Source organism: Pipra filicauda, unplaced genomic scaffold, assembly GCF_003945595.2.
Source record: "Pipra filicauda isolate LSUMZ 115617 unplaced genomic scaffold, ASM394559v2 scaffold6_size6359152_pilon, whole genome shotgun sequence".
NCBI classification, from domain to species: domain Eukaryota; kingdom Metazoa; phylum Chordata; class Aves; order Passeriformes; family Pipridae; genus Pipra; species Pipra filicauda.
Window position 1 is genome coordinate 4064078 of NW_024104865.1, and position 17674 is coordinate 4081751.

At 38.2% G+C, this 17674-nt stretch overlaps 1 protein-coding gene across 3 annotated transcripts in view; it reads left to right on the forward strand.

The window, feature by feature from the left end:
• Positions 1 to 17674, forward strand: part of ZNF106 (zinc finger protein 106) — a 41474-nt gene that overhangs the window by 672 nt on the left and 23128 nt on the right. For 2 of the 3 annotated variants that reach the window (XM_027748462.2, XM_027748489.2), the window contains exons 1-5: positions 48 to 136; positions 7996 to 8081; positions 9362 to 9423; positions 12971 to 13162; positions 15367 to 17457. In XM_027748462.2, coding sequence (XP_027604263.2) covers positions 8028 to 8081; positions 9362 to 9423; positions 12971 to 13162; positions 15367 to 17457 — 2399 coding nt within the window. In that variant the 5' untranslated portion in view covers positions 48 to 136; positions 7996 to 8027. Of the gene's footprint in view, positions 1 to 47; positions 137 to 7995; positions 8082 to 9361; positions 9424 to 12970; positions 13163 to 15366; positions 17458 to 17674 lie in introns of those variants that run through there. The other variant, XM_039388958.1, reaches the window with a different exon arrangement.

The window sequence follows — 17674 nt, forward strand, 5'->3', positions numbered from 1 at the left end:
CGCGCGCGCGGGTCTGTGCGGGGCGGGCCCGGCGCGGGTCCGAGCGGGCGGCGAGTGTGGGGCAGTCGGGTCGGGCCTCCGCGGTGCCGCAGGGCGATGGGCTGCCGGGCCGCTCCCCTGGCCAGGGGTGCGAGCTGTGAGTACCGGGGCTGCGCGGAGCAGAGCGCTCGGGGAGCGCTGTGGCGGCGGCGGCGGCCGGGGGTGGTGGGATTCGCTCCGGTTCTAGCGGAGGGGAGGGTCTGGGGGGGGCAACGTGGTCAACGCGGCCCGGAGAGGCTGCGACAGCGGGGATCTGCCTTGAGGCGGGCATGCTCCTTGTTTTGCCTGGTGAGCATGCTGTAGTGCTGCAATGATCCCTGAACTTTGTTTTCCTGCTAAACCCGAGCTTTGTTAGAGCAGGATCTCTGTTACAGATGTGGAGCTGCCGTGCGGTCTCTTCATACCTGCCAGCAGTGTTTCCAGGGATGAACTGTGGGTTTGAGTAGAATGGCTTAGTTACCTTCCTCATAGCATACAGCTAAAAAAATGTGTCGAAGTAAAATCATGTATGAATGTGGTGATAAGTATCTAGTAGCCTAAAAGAAGTAGGACTTACAGTGTGAAACAAGCCTTAGTTGTACGATGAAACATGAGGTACCATGTGATCATTCATCATTGCAAGCAGGGTAGTTCACATGCAAACTTAAATTATATTAGGAGCTGTTCAGGAGTGCTTATGAACTTTAGTTCATAAAAGTTTATGAAACATGGGATAGTGCTGGCATTGATGATTCAAGTTTATACCTCAGTATAAATAGTATCCTCATTGATAATGGTTTGATCAAAATGTCCTCACGCAAGTCAAAATGTTCCTTTTCATCTTCCCTCCTTGCTGAAGTCCAGGTTTAATGAACAAATGGGTTCTGAGGCATGACCTGATAGAGAAGAGGATTGAGATTTCCTGGACCTTGTTTTCAACATGAATTCCTGGGTCTGCATTTCCTATGTGTTTGCTGGTATTGCTGTTCTTTTGTTATTTGCTACTTTTTTTAGTTAAGCCTCAATTACTACATTAAGCTAATTGACTGTTTTGCTGAACTCATAGATCCTAGCCTTAAAAAAAGACCATTTAAGCCTTCCAAAAATTTGGTTAATAGCTTTGCTGAAGTTTGAAAGTATATCTTCATTAGCACTGCAATATTTGGGATTACTACTGATGGCTCTAAGGGCCAATATGATGTGGCTCTGTAACTTCTTACCTTGGAAAATAGATTCCTATCCTGAAGTCTCTTCCATTAGAGGCAACTGTATTAGCTTTTTTTTAAGTCCTTGCTTGACTTCAGCTGAACTGGCAATTCAAGGCAGCTACATTTGCACCACTGTGTATGTTCCACTAATGACTGATTTTTGAATATAAAGGTAGTTAAATACATGCTATATTCTGGCATTTTCAATTTGGAACAAGTCCTTGGTTTTAGCTGAACTGTATTTATCTGTTACTTGAGTCAGTTTGGTTGCTGTGACCAGTCTTTGGGTACCTTCTAGTCCATATGTCCAAAAATGCCACGCATTTGTAGAGATGCCAGGTAAAGGCATCTTACTTTATGCAGGACTGTAAATCCAGTGAAAAGAATGACAACAATCATGATCCTCCAAATACGTACCCAAATTGTGTACAGAGGTACTACGACTTGTAGATAACTTTATCTAGGTAAAATGGAGGTATTTTTCCATAATTTTTCTTTCCACTTTATCTTGTAAAGACAAAATTCATAACATATCAAGAATCAAATTTAAATTTGTTCAGAATCACATTTAAATTGTTAAAGCTCTCCTTAACATCTGATCATTGTCTTCTGTGAACTCTGCCACCAGATGGTGTCATAAGATGTGAGGTGTTGTCTGACTCGAGCTCATTCTAGCAAAGTAAGAGGATACTGTGCATTGCAAGTAACTTCTTCATTTTTATAAAAGTGTTTTTTTATATTTGTAGTGTAAACTTTTGGTTTTTTTTCATCAAGTCCTAGACTATTTTACGTTTTGGTCCTAAGATGATGGAGCTGCTTTTGTTCAGCCCTGGGACAAACTGCATTACAGAGATGGAATCATTTAGACAGATCCCTGTCTTTCTATTACTGGGCAATTAATGACTGCTATCTTAATGTTTGGGATCCTTAACTTGAATTTTCTTGGCATGAAAGCTCCTCATACTGAAGAGTGACCTGACTACCTTGATTCAAGTGCCTCAAATCACCCTCCAGTGGTTTTTCATACTCTGTAATGACAGTATAAATAGAGGAAGCCCAATTACAGACTGCATACTCTCCTTACTTGTTCTTTTGTGTCTATATAGATCTTTCTTAGGGAGCCTGAGTTATTTTGACAAGGCCAGGTACCTGCTTCTATGGAACTGCAATAGATGGGATGTATAGAGTAGTCTGTTTCGATGTGACTTTTGAGTCCCTGTTCTTAACTTCTAATCAGTGAAAGAGACATTTCCTTCCTTAGGAAGGAAAAAAGAGAATACAACTAAATGTTACAGAAATAAGTGTCAAATTAAGTGTCTGGTATTTCTGTAATACTTAAGGAGGTCTGTATGTTGAAGACCCTTTATAAAGTGACTCAAGGTTACCAGAATAAGCTGGTAATGTGAATTCTCTTGTAAGTCACAGAGATATTTAAATCGATTTGGTTATTTTTCCTACATCTTGTGGATCACTATGTTGCTTCTTAGTAAGACTTTGTCTCAGTAATTTTCAATTATATTTGAGGCTGTAACAGTAGTAGGGGTAGGAAAATTCCTCACTCCGAAAGGTGGTTGTAGGGGTCTTAGATGGAAAGAGGAACAACAATTTTAATAGACTCAAGAAATGTGATGTTTGAGGAAAACATCTGAAGAAAACAAGTTTGCATATACCTTAAAACAAAGTGGGAGTATAGGGGAAAACAGAAGCTTTCCAGGTATATGCATTTTAGTGTTCTAAGTGACAGCATACAGCAGTAATGCTGAACAGCACTCAATTCCGATTAGGACAGAGTATATTCCTGAATATTCTGATGAGTAAAAATTTGTTGTAATAGCAATAAGGCATTTACTTTCACTAGGGAGAAATTATCTCGATTTACAGCAAGGAAAACTTAGTTCAGATATTAAGAAATTATTAGCATTGCTATGTATAGGGAATTAGAAAGATTGCAATTTGACTGTGTCTTAAAGTGTATATATACTTCTGGTCTGTGTCCTGTTCTTCGATTTACATTAAATAAAAATAGAAGTCAATGAAAACTGTGTTCGTGCCAGGTGTTCCTGTGCCTGTGCTGATCTGTTTAAGGTATTTCTCTACAGTGTCCTTATCTCCAGCATACCTTCCTTGTGCATTGTGAAAAAAACCAGCCATACTCGTGGGATGGTGTTCAAACAGTTTCTGCTAGATGTTTTCTAGGCCAGTTAGTGGACTAAATTTTATTGCTTTTAACAGGAACCTAAAGAACTTTGGCCTATTAGCTAAGTCTTCTCTTCTGGCTCAGTGTCAACACAGTTGAACACTTGTCTTCCCAGTTATAACATTTGATGTGCTGCTTCAGTGCTGAGGGGTCTAGTGTACCCTCAGTATGTCATGTGGGTGAAATTAAGTCTTGGAAAACAGGGAGAAATTTACCTTAAAAGTTTGGCTTCTGCTACAATATTTTAACTACTGATGTGTAATTTAGTTTTCTCCTTTGCCACATTTAAAAAAAACAAACCTGTGATTACAGAGCAGTTTGTACACTGCATGATAGCATGCTGGAGAAGAATAATGACTTGACTATAGTCCTTAAGTTTCTGTCTGTTGATTGGGTTAAGTTGAACAGATCAACATCTTGGAAGGAAGGTTAAAGCACCTCCCACATGTGCCCAGAAGTAGGGTTAAAGTAATTAGTGAAATTAGTAAGACTAACATAGTAAATTCAGATGCCTCAAGGGCAACAAATCTGGGAAGAAAAGATAGTCTGTGAATGTTGCTGCTTTATTCTGTGTAAATTCTGCTTGAGATGATGAAATTTGAGCATAGGCCTCTGTATTATTGGTGTTACTATTCTACAACTCAACTGTTAGGTGTACAATTGGTTGCTGCAGGAGAGAAGTCACTAAGGCAATAGGAATGACACCTCTTTGAGGTGCTGAGGAATATGATGCTGCAGAACATTCTGAACGGTGAATTTGTAGGCTCTTGTTCTTCTCAAGTGTTGCATTTCCACTGCTGTCTGTAGGGACATGCAGCATTTAGACAGGCCTTTAGACAGGCCAGCACTGCTGATCTCTTTGAAGCCTCTTGAGAATTTCTAGGCAGCTGGAATGCCAGGCTGCCTGCCCCACTCCATGGCACTTGTGGCTTTATATAGTCAGACGGTTCAGCCACTAATCTGTAGTGGATTTAATCTTGACGTACATTTTTAATGTATGTTATCCGGTAAGGTTGAATAACTGTGGACAAATGGATGCTGTAGCAGGAAGTGGTCTAATGCCTTATTTTCTTTGTAGACTATTTTTACTTGTGAGAATTGTTCTCCAAAATCTCTGTAGCAGACTTGCTTAATTTAATTAAAACTGTGTGGCGTTTCCAAAGCTCTGTGCAAGTGCAGGCTTTGGGCAAGTTGCATTTATATGACGTTGTAAAATGCATCTCTTCCCTTGAAAACAAACAAATAAAAAATCACTCACTGAACAATTACATTCCCTCAAAACAGAAAGTTGTTGTAACATCTCATTTGTTTTCAATGCTCTACATTTTGCTGTTGACATGTGTTTCTCTCTTAGGTTGTGGTGGGGGTCTTTTTTGGCAAAACCTTATCTTTGCTTGCAGTTTTCTCATTTTTTTAGAGTAGCTCGTATTCCTGCTCAAGTTGCTTAAAAGTAGTTTCCTATGTTATACAGCAAGTTGGTGATTTCAAAAGCATGAAGTGTTAAATCTGATAAAAGCCGGAAGGTCGTTTATATTTAAAGTTTGTGATTTGTTGGTGCTGCTAAGAATTCAAGTGTCTGCATTATCTAGAGAAAGCTTTGTTTCTCAAGTTTCTTGGTATGAAAGTTTTGCGATTGGACAGAGCAGTATATGAGGAGATTAAATGCTATCAGTGACTACAGGGCTTAAAAGCTGTCTGGTTCTTGTTGATTTTGCATAGTGACTGAGGAAATACCATGGATTTATTATGTGATTGGAAGTTCTTTTGCAGGGAAATTGAAGTACTTTAATTAAAGTGAGCCGTGGGTTTCATAGAAGGATTTGGGAGAAAGCTAAGAATGATGTGAGGTGGTTTATACCTATGTAAGACAGTAAATCAAGAGGTGATCTGGAAATAGGATGTTTGTCTATGTTCTCCCAGTCCCTGTAGCATCTACTGAATCTCTGCTTCTGAGTCCATGCCTCTGAGGCTTCTCTCTTTAGAGATGAAAGTTCCCTTTTCATAGTGACATCCAATAGCATTTGAATTCCATTAGTATTTTTAGTACTCTGTCATAAGTAACGCCCAGTTGATTGGGCGGTTAGCCGAAAACTCTTCCTGTAATCGTGTATAGTTACTGTATATTTTAATTAGCCAAAACAGGTGTAACGTTAGCTCTGCTGGTGGAAGCTATTAAATGTTACGTGCTAACTGGCCTGCTTTTCCTGATTTAAGTCCCAGGCTGCTTTCGCTCTTGTGCAGAATGAATTCTGTAAATACTTGGGTGATCTTGAACAAGATCCTGAGCACATGTGGGGCATTATTCCACTAAACTACAAAGTAGTGCTAGTGAAGGATGTTGGGGGAGTAGAGAGTATTTTAATACAAAAAGAAGTGTCTGAAATTGGTGCAAGGATTAGCAGCCTTGCTTTTCATGAGTACATCCTTATTAATTGCATTAAAACAGCTTTCCTATGTTGGATAGGCATCTAAACCTTTGTCACTTCTGTATGATCAGTAATAATTCCCTTAGATCTGTTGCAGCTGCGCAGATCTGTGTGTAAACAGTATGCTGATGATGTGCTGCTATGCTTGCCTAATAACTTAATGGAAAATCATGAGGCCTCAATACCTCATTTTCTCTTACTTATTAGCTTTAACTTTCCTTAACTGCTGTCTCAGCTGACACATGTTTAAAACCAAGTTATGCTCTTTATATGTGCTTTTAAAATAATTTGTTCCAAAACAGGGTACTTCTGTATCCTGACTTTCCATGAAGGCAGGTGCTTTTGCATGCATATCACTGATACCAAATGAATTTATACTAATGTTCTATATGGTCTAGGCTGATGCAAACTTCTGAATAATGTTATACATTTTTGGGGGTGATTTGTCAAAATAAAAGGCTGTTACTAATGATTCAAATACATCAGGTGCCAATGTGATGAAGCTAAAAAGTGCATATTTAAACACTATCATGTATTTCACTGAGGTCAAGAATGGTGGTTAGGGAACATGAGATGATTGAATCTCCTGTTGTATTTTAAGTGTGTTTGTTTTGGGGTGATGATGCAGATTTTTTTTAGGGAGGAAACTATGTTGTCTAAAGGTGCAAGGGCTATTGCACCTCTCAGTTCCTTCCCCTTTAAGCTAGACAGATGCTGGTGCAAACCTTAACTGTAAATGGCCATGCACATCTGGAGGTAAAAAGTTACTTGTCAAAGAATTACAATTTGGACTTAGAGGGGTGTGGTTTTGCTTGCTGATTTTTGTTTGTTTACAGTCGGATGGTACCACTGAATGTCAGAGCTGCTTTAACGCTAGGTAATCTGGATTTGGTAAAAATCCAGTTCTTACCCTTTGCTCACAGCTTCTAGTGATCTGGAGGTTTTGATGCCCCTGATACAGAAGGTCAGTGTTAAATAAGAACTAACTTTGTAGGGTCAGCTGTGGAGAAGAGTTATTGATGAAGGCTCTTGCAGTTTAAGTTTGATAGTATTAGCTAAGTTAGCTCTGAAGTTGCCTACTATGAGATAGCAAAACTTAAGAGGATTTGTATTTTTGTGTAGTAGGAAAAAGGTACATTTGTTTCCAGTTTAGGGTGAGGAACTACCTCTACCATGTCAATAAAAAGTGACAGTAATGCTCAATCATTCTGCATTTTGGTATATTTTAAGAGAAAGAAAAGGGAAAAGATTATACCCTGTTACTTAAACAGGCATGCCTGGCTTCGTATTATAACTTAGACAGTTATGTACCTCTCTAATTTAATTGCTCCCCCGATGAGTTAAACATTATGATAAAATACATACAGCATTTAATTTGACCTGCTGCTGCTTTCGTTTGCATATATGCAAGTCTTAAGTAGATCAGTGTTAAAATGCTTAATATTCTGGTGCAAAGTTTTGAATAATCTTGTACTCTTGGGAAAATTAATAGGTTTTATTAATGATTCAAACACATATGGTACCCAAGCAGAGCATGGTATTAGAGAATGTGTCTTAAAATGCTGTCTAAATCAGTATTTCAGTACACGATAATGCATAGTTCTTACAGAGGCTAATGAGAAAAATACGAAATTAAATCATGTTAGGTTTTATGAATAAATGGATTGATAAGCCTTGAAGGCTGGTGGTCTTTGATATCATGAATGGCCTTAGTTTCATTTTCCTTAAATATCTTCCTTGAGCCCTCCTCTGTACCAAAATAAAGATCTGAGTTTGCCCTGCTTGGTTTCCCCAATTCCTCTCTCCTTGTCATCGTCCTAGTTGAAGAGTGCTTTGTTAATCTGATTTGAGTAGCTGAGAGGATTCCCACGGATCTGTGCTTGTAGAATGAGGGCTCTGTCTTGGAGGACAAGGAACAAAATGAAAGAAATGGAAAGCTACTTTTTGTTATAGATGTTTTAGATGACTATTCAAAACTACCTTATCTTTTTTGAAGAATATTGACTATGCATGAGAGGCATGTATTTTCTTAAGCTCAGCACAGATGTTTTCATGAATAGTAACTTTTTTTACTTTCCTTAGTAAAATGGATTAATGAAAAAGTCATCCTGAACATTGGTTATTTTTGTATTATTTTTATTTGCAGGTATGGGATAAGATCTTTCCAGAGTAATAAGCATGGTTCGGCAACGAACATGTGTATTGTGTCACATTGTGTACAACTCAAAAAAGGTAAATAACCAATGGTTTACATGTATCGGTAAATATTAATGTGAAACGTGTATGAGAAATGCTTCCATTGTAAAATTGTGCGAAGTGCAGTTTCCATCTACTAAGTATATATTGCTCTAGGTCTATTGCGAAGAATGTTTTTGCATGTGCTTTGGAGTATCTTTCTTGGAATAAGCTGTGAATATGCTTGATTCTGAATGCTAGAAATGATGAGGTCTTCGAGTTTTTTATATTATTTTAGAAAGATACTAAAGTGAAAAAGACAGTCATTTTGCTGTAAATTGTGATGTGTTAAGAATACTGTAATACACAATTTATTTTAATTCCCTTTGAGAAGTCTGTGTTTCCATATGAAAGGACAAAGTGAAATTGTATAGCACAACATGTATTTTCATTAATGGATCAGTTTGGTGAGCATCTTCTGTGTACTGCAAAGTCTGTGTTGAAACTGTTGAGTGTCTCTTAGCGGACCTTCATGTATTGCTTAGCCACATGGCATGTGGAGATGTTACAAATGCCAGTGTGTTAATTCACACAAGTCCTCAAGGTTGAAGATGTTCCTTTCCCTTTGAATATGGGATTTCAAGGGCTAAGAAGGACAGTGATTAGTATCTGTTCTTTGAAGATTTCCAAACACTTTGAGTCAAACACCAAAAGAAAGTTAAATGTTCTGAACTGCTTGTTTTTGCTGAGTGATGAATGTTCTTGCTCTTCCAGCAACTCCCTTTCAGGAATTAATTATAGCAGCACTGCAATTCATGGATTAAGGTTGCTGTAAACAACAAACTGAGATCTCAGTTTCTGAAGTGCATCTAGCAGAGCAAAATTGTATGTGATGATGAAATTGCAGCTATATTATTACACAAATACAGAGAAATTGCTCAGATTGCCCAGGAAAACTGTTTTAAGTGTTGTGATTCTGAAGAGTGGTATCAATAAGACTTTTAATTAAAATGACTATCAACAGTAATTTGTAAAAAATTAATGTAATAAACTTTACTACCTGCACTGTTATTCATCTTTCTTCTGGAATTCTGCTTTCCGTGTGTTGAATGTTAAGGATTCCTGTGTGTCCTTGCGCAGAAAGGGTGACGTATAACTTCCTGAAAGCATGCCTACTGGTGCTTTCACAGTCACAGAAACAGGAATGGCAACTGCTACAGCCCTATAGGAGTGGAGCACACCTTTGTGCAAAGCGGGAGAGTTCTCAAAAGTGAGCTTTTCACGTACAATATTACCGTTTTGTTTTGACCAATTTTATTTTTTTTCCCATGTTGAAGGAGATGGAAGAACACATGAGAAGCATGCTTCACCACAGAGAACTTGAAAACTTGAAGGGAAGGTATGAGAACAATCTTGCATCCTTCCTCTCTGTGCATTTAGTATGTCACTCTCTGGAAGAGCTCATGACGTATTTCCCATACAAGCAGAATTGCACAATTTATTTTTATGTATCACTTGATAGGATGCCTTGTCATAAAGCTGGCAATGAACACGTTCTCTTAATGCCAGGAACTCAGGAGGCAAACAGAAAAGCTCATCTGCATTTCTTGGACTGCAGTGAAATAAAATTATTCTAGGCAGTTTCATGCTTGGTTTCTTGGAAGCACTAGAATTCTGCCTTTGGCAGAATCATCAACACTGATGTTTTCCTTTTTAAAATGTTTTGGGATTTTTTAAGTTTTCATTGATGTAGAAACAGATGTTAATCTTTTAAAGCACTGTGAGAAGACTGATATCTGCTTGAGTGACTGCCTTGTCGCTTGCTGTCCTGGTCCAGTTGTGTGGTTAAGGGATTTTACCATGGTGGATGGTGTTTTCTTTCTGGTTAAGGGATATTCAAATATCATCCTAATAATGTGGAATCAAGTTGCAACCAGAGTATAAAGGCATTTTCAGGTATGTGGATTTTGACATAGCCAGAGAGAATTAAATACTATCAAATACCTAAGTATTTGATCTACAGATCTAATTTTTAATCATCTTGCAGCACAAACTTTATATGGAAATGGCAAATCTCTTTTAAATGCCTTTTAAAGGACTAAGAAGTAATCCTCTTTTCAACTCTTAGAGGTGTGGAAGATTCATCGTGTCATGACATGTGTTTTATACCCTGGGAAGGTAGACTCCTGTTCACCAGAGATAAGATGCTAAAATAAGTGAAATTTTCAGCTGATCTCAAAATAATTGTTAGAAGAACAGAAATGCTCTACAAGTTAGCTCACCAGAAGCCAAAAAGCTTCTAGTGCAGAGAGCATTCTGGTTTTGGAGCAACCCCACCCCAGCTGTTCATTAACAGAAGAAATCCTTTTCATGCTCAACAAAACAGATCTCAGCTGGCGTGATGCACTTGATCCAGCCACATCTGCAGAACATGTCTAGCTCCCAAGACCCCACTGTGTGGGGCATGGCAGAGAAGGAAGCAAAATTATCTGGGCTTTTTTTGGTTTTGTTGTATATTCTTTTCAACGAAGTAGCTGTATGGGGAACATTGAGTCTACAATCTGAAGTACACATCTAGTAAATAAAGCTCTTGGCTGCTTTTATATTGAGAATACTTCTGTCATGTTTACCTCAAACTTCTTTTGGCTGCCTTGTTGAACAACTAAGATTATGTGGTGTTCCCGTATGGTAGGGGAATGTGTAGACATGATCAGTGTGTGTCATGGAGTGTGCTAATTCTGGCTGGTATTAATGGGGATAAGGAAAGAAAAGAACTGAAGGAAGTCTAAATTTCCTTAAGTGAACTCCTAACCAATTCATTTTCAATTAAAGCAGTTGTTCATATAGAAAAAAATAGTGTTGTTTTTTCTTTGGGCTCATGTAGATTAACAGCAGTCAGAGAAGTCTAGTCACTAGCCACCTGAGTCTTCGGACTGTCAGTTGGTACAAGAACTACAACTTTGTAATTAGTAACTCTCAAGTTCGAAGTGATAGAAACAAGTTCTTTGTCCTCAGGCCAGCTGCTAAATCACTGGCTTTGTCCAAAGTAAATACAACTTTGCATTTATTTAGTTAGTCTATAAATGAAGATGATAAAAATTTTATGGAAGAATCGAACCATTGATCTTATGAAGGATGTGGATTGTTCTCTAAAACCTAATTAGTACCACTGGGGTATGTTTCTTGTTGAGGTGTCCTGTTTGAAATTATGTAAAAAGAATATAGTTTTCAGCTTTGTGTGCTGACATAAGTTAAAAATAAGACTTACTAGCTATGCATAGCTGTGCTATTTATGAGTGTGGAGAGGGTTCTTCCAATAGCGTTAGTAAATTTAGTGATTTGGTTATCTCTGTTGGATTAATGAGATAGCCCAAAGTAAAATATATAGTATTTGGGCTTTGAATATTTATTAGTGAGTGTGAAGTGTGCAAAATGAAGTACACCCAACTCTGGAAAATACAGACTAAATTTGGAAGCTACTGACCTTGTAAAAAAAAATTTATCCAGATGTTTAATCTGAAATTAGTTGGGCTGCAATATACAAAATAATTAAATATAAAAATTCTAATTTTTAATATTTAGTCTGTTTAAAATGAAATCCTTTCTACCTGTGTGTGAATGACTGCATTGGTTAAATATCTCAACTACATTAGTAGGAAAACTACTGATATCCTTGATAAATAAAACATAGCTGCTGACACTTCATTAACCACTCTGATAAGGATGTTGCCTTAATATCTTGAGTGAAGGTGCATCTTTTCATCTTTTTCTCATTTTATTTTTAACTGTTACCTAGAAAAAATGAGGATTCAAAAAGACATTTGTCTTTTTCCTTTATGGATCCTACTTTCTTGACCTCAGTCATGAACCGTGTGTTGGTATTAAACTTCCATTCTAAGAATTTGGTCTCAAGTGTGCCATGGGGACATGCAGATCTACTTTTATTAGCTGGCAGAATTGAAAAAAGTATTGTGGATGCACTCAGTGAGTCCTAACTTGGTCCTGCTGAGTTATTTGCAGTGGACTATGCTCTGGTTAATTTTTTTCTGATTTTTTTTTTTTTGTTTTTACCTGGTGAACATATTTTCCTTGTTTAGGTTTCTTAGTAACAACGTATTTCCTTAACACTAGAGTATTGAAAGCATTTGTCTGAAGAACAAATATGGTATTTTTAGAAGTATGAATTTCTTAAAAAGAAAAAAGGTAAAAAAATCTTGTAACCTTAATCCAGTATTCACTGAAATATGAGTAAAGCCATTTGTCTAACACAGCTGTCAACTTTCTCCAGCTGAAATAATTTCTGTATTTTTTAAGATAAGTCCTCTAAAGTAGAAAGTAGACTTCATGCACACTTGAACCAAATAAAGTACAGTGAACTGAAGACACCCTCCTATCACTCAGTGTGCTGTGGAGTCTTTGGATTCCAGGCAGCAGTCTCAGCTGTCCCAGTTTAGGTTATGTTGTATCAGGATTGGCTGTATCCATGTACTGCCTCCTCCCTTTTCTAAATTTCACTGGGGGAAGGCTCAGGGCAAGGATTAAATGTAGAAGCTGTCACCAGGCTTCCCCAGTGCAGCTGGCACCATGGAAGGGCTTCAGAGCTCCTGCTAGCTCTGTAAGCCTTCCACTCTGCCTCCTCGCTCACTATGTTTCCTCTGAAAAGATTTTGAGTACAACAATTCAAGAAGAATTCCTCCTCCCAGTTAACGCAGCTTTATTACCAAGTCTCTTACCTCTTGATTGTTGGAAAAAAAATCTTTTAAAAATTGACCATCAAAAAACTAAACCTTGAAAGAAAAAGCTAGAGAATTCAAGTAACTTAAATACACTGAACAAAACCTAGTTGCCGTGAACTCAAGGACATTCAGAGGAAACAAAGTAAGACCAGAGGTGCCTGCCATGCCTGTTGGCAGAGTTGAAAGTCCACCCTCTGCCTCTCTTCCTAGGGAAAGCAACCATGAATGCCGGGTGTGCAGGGTGACATTGGTGGGTTTGTCATCATATGCCAAGCACATCTCCAGCCAGTTGCACAAAGACAATGTTAATGCCCATGACAGAAAAGAGGAAGAGAAAGAAGAGGCAGAAGAAGAATACCTTGACAAAGAACTCATTCAACTAATCAAGCAAAAGAAGGAACGGTGAGTTTTCCTTTCTCCTCTTAGGTACAGAATTGCTTTTAACACAGCGAAGATACACTCTAAGGCTTAGGTGTTCATGAAATGTAAACTACCTGTAGCCAGTGTACTTGTTGTGAGAACAATCCAAGGGACCTGTGTGGATATCATAGTTTAAATGTGTAAATATGATTCTGCTGAATGTTCTTGTTCTGTTGAGCTACTACTAGTAAAGAAGTATCAGTATTTTCTATTATGGGTAAAAAGAGTCCCCAGTGTTGTATCTTGTGTTTTGAGAGCCCTAATGTTTTTATTTTAATATATTACACCCTTTTGACTGAAAGGTTTAATAAATGTGACAGTAATGCTAATATTGTTTAGGGTGGAGGATGTCTGTAAGAACCTGGCCTTTTAGAAACTGTTGCTGAACATGTTTTGTTATAAAACATTAATCTGTCTGTTTTTAAAATTAATTGGATTGTTTTGTCAATGTCACACTGAGTTCCCATAATCCTTGCATGAAATTTCTTACCTGTTTTACCTTGCTGCTTACCATGAGTTAAACATAGTCTATTGGCTCACTATGAAATAGAAGGCTGCAGAGACTAGTAAGTGTTGCCTTTTATTTTCCACATGGCTCTGCACATGTGCATTGCTTGTATGATGTTCCAGTTGGGAATATATTATTTGAGTAGGTTTATGGCATGGCAATGGTATTAAAGGGGCGTATGACTTTTGAAAGAAGCTCTTGCTTGCTGTGGCTAGAAATTTGAATTAGTGTTTCCAGGTGTTGAAATCTGTTGAGATTATTTGGTTTTGACACCACTCTATCATTCTAGTGTGTCTCTGTACTGCACAATGGTAATGTTTTCGTATTGGTCAATGTAGATAGCAAAAATGTCTCTTTTCCTGGTTTTATGGTAGAGGAGCAATGCTGTCAGGACAGTGTTGTTCTGAGGCAACTAAAATCTTAGAAAATCTGTCTGCTGGGTGCTCTTTGGAGAAGGGGGAGAAACAGGGATTAAGTTACTAATTCAGCAAAATTGTTTCCATTAGATCATAATCTAGTTGACTCAGCTCTTAAAATTTACTGTGTCACTTAAACATAGTTTTTTGTCTTAGAGCTCAGATTATTTTACACAGTAGACCAATTCCCATTAGAGAGTAATTATTCAGTAATCTTTTAGCAGAACCAGAATGTATTGAAAACTTAAAGGGTGATGCAATATGAATTTTGAGTTTACTCAAATCAATAGTTTTTGGGCAGTGGTGTGAAAGTTTTCTTTCTTGTCCAGGGATCTAGAATGGAAGTATTCCTGTAATGTCAGAATGAAACATTTCTGTAATCAGTTTCTGAAAAAAACTTTTGATTAAAAACTCCTCATTTGGTAGAATAAATACTTTGAATATTTAGACTGCTGACCCTGAGAATAGCTGTCACTATGAAGGTAGCATTTGTCTTTAAATGCACATGATAGTTTGCCATGTGTTCATGGTAAGTTGCCAAGCACAAGTACTATCCAAATGGCAGGAGATAGTGCTGCTGCAAGGCTCATACAGACTCGTTGCTCATACAGACTGTTGGTTAAAACAGGACAAAATATTTTTATATCTCAGGAGCAACTTTTGTGGATGTTTTATATTTGTGTTTTAACTTAAACTTTATAAACTGAACCATCATCTCAGTTGTTCTCTCCAGTGGGTAGAATAACTGATTTTCCAGCCTAGCTTTTTTTCTGTTCAGTTCACTCTAGTTACACCATCTAACACAAGCATAATAGTTTTCAGAAAAAATAATTATCTCACTGCTAATGAATTTTTCATCTATCAAGATTGTTCAACTTGCAAAGATTATACAACATGAAGAAGCTTTTTTTTATTATTTTCTTATTAGTCCGATAACTAGTAAATAAAAAGGACTATTATCTTTCAAGGTAAAGAGAAGTATTTAAGAGTTAGTCTATTGAACTGTCCCTGTGCTAAATCAGTTGGTCTTGTAAGAGCAATTTTGAAATTACTGTATTTAAGTAAAGGTACAACATTAGTTTGGAAAGTCAAACACCACAGAGGCCTGAACAGCAAAGCAGCTCAATATGTCATCTCTCTTTTTATAATTAATAATAAAAAAATATTTTCTTCCCAGTGCAAATAAAATGCATAAGGCTTGTGGGTTGTTGGATTTCAGTAGAATAGCATCAGAGTTTAGGTTTTTCTCAATTGTTTTGCAGGCAAGCTGAACCAAGCTGTGCAAACCAAGAATTAGAATGTGATGACAGGAGATCACAGAGAAGGAGAGAAGAAAGAGCTACTTACAAAGAAAGAGAAGCTTATGATCAGTCATCGTGGCATCATCATAATGCATCGCAAAGGGACTGGAAGTGGGAAAAGGATGATTATATTAGTCCTAGACAAGGCAAATTTTCACACTCTCAGAGGAACCTCAATATAAACAGACATTCAGGTGGCCCAAGGGGGCGCTCTGGGTGGCACCAGAATGTTTCAGGAAGCTCTTCAAATTGGCATAACTATGGGAATTCTGGAAGTGTTCGGCATCCAGGTGGGCGAGGAGGAGGAACATCAAATTGGCATCACGGTGCCAGAGAAAGAAGTTCTACTTGGCACTCAGAGGAAACAGGTCATTTTTCTAGCTGGAATTCCAAGAGTTATGGAGGAAACTGGAAACCGAGTCCTCATGGTGCAAATGGCTGGAATTTTGGAAGCTCAGGAGAGTCCTATTCATCAGAGCCAATTAAATACAATAAGGAAAGGTATACATGGCAGCGGCCAGAGAAAGAGGATGTTCTGCCATACAGGAATCGAAGAAATAGGAGTGACTCGCTCGATTTTACTAGCGATAAGCTTCCTTCTGAGGGGGCGTTGGATTTTGGTACGTCAAAGCAACCAGAAAGCAAAACTTCAAGAGCCAGTGGAAAAAGCGTCAGTCCTTCCAGAGATAAAACGTATCGCTGGACTCCCTACCCATCACAGAAAGCTGCAGAGCAGCAACCATGGTCTGAAGATAATGTTTCTAAAACTCCAGATAAAATGGATTCTGTACTTATGGCTTCTACTGATTCATCAATGAAAGGAAAAACTTGTGAAGTCAGTGTTAGCCTTTCAAAACTTAAAAGACAGGAAGCATCTTCCTCTTCTAATGTAACCTCAGATCACCTTGATTCTTGCCAGGTAATGAAAGACTGTTCCAGTGGTGAAAAGCCTAACAAAGATGATAGCGGAAGTAATAAGATGCCATCACTGAAATCCCTTCTTCTGAATATCACAGATACGAAGTTATCCTTGACAAAGCAAGACACAAGCAGTCTCTTAAAAAATGTCAAGCTTCTTTTATCCTCAACTGGTAGTGAAGAACAGAATCATTTGAATGCAGTGAACTTGGAAACAAACGGTTTCTCCTCTTATTCATCAAAGCTGCATGGTGCTTGTGCTGGTAACTTACATGACAACAAAGATGTGCTTGGTAGCAATCTTGGAGAGCCTGTTAATAACTTAAGTGAAGCAGAACAAAATCCTGAAGATGTTCAGTCCAACCATTCCTTGCAAAATGCTCCCTTAAGCTCTTGCAAGGATACGAGTGTCCAGAATAGGGAAGAAACTGGGAAAGCATTGCCAAAGAAGGAGTTCAGACTAGATTCATTAGAAGATGTGAGCGGTGATAATTTAATGGGAAGTGAGAAGTCAGAAGCAAGTGTTGACAAGTTGGGTTCTTCTGTTAGGTCTTGTTTACCCTGTGACACTCCTGAAGGTAGACTTGCCACCTCTGAAAAGAAAGATGATGAAAAGCTAGCTGCTTCAAGTATTACTTCTGCTGAAGTAGAAAATTTTACATTTTGGATAGAACCCACGGTTTCTCCATCAAACAGTCAGGATGGTTTGCATGTGGATTTGAAAACCTCGCAGGATGGAGAAGGGAATGAAGAGTGTGTCAAGTCACATGATCAATTTGAAATGGAAGGTTTTGAAAATCCTTCAGATAATGAGCTTCAAAAAGGAGGAAGCCAGTCAGGAGGCCTTCTTCCTGATTTAAGCAAATTTGGCCTCCCTGCTTCTCTGCAAAGAGATCTGACACGGCATATTAGTCTGAAGAGCAAAGTTGGGACACATGTCCCAGAACCCAATCTCAATAACGCACGGCGCATTCGGAATGTGAGTGGCCATCGGAGAAGTGAGGCAGAGAAGGAGTCGGGGCTTAAACCCACCCTCAGGCAGATTCTTAGTGCTTCCCGGCGAAATGTAAACTGGGATCAGGTCATCCAGCAGGTAACCAAGAAGAAACAGGAACTTGGCAAAGGTTTACCAAGGTTGGTATGTTGAGGGGGGAGGGTTATTTTTCTCCATATCTGAAATGAACTCCAAAATCTTAAAACTCAGACTTCATAATGAAGCTTGCTATACCATGATCTTTTGTATATACGAATAATATAGTGTTTTCATCATTGCTGCTGTGAACGTCTATCCATAGGTAAGTAATAGTAATCTGATTAATACATTCTGATCAGTTCATAATGGTTACTTTAA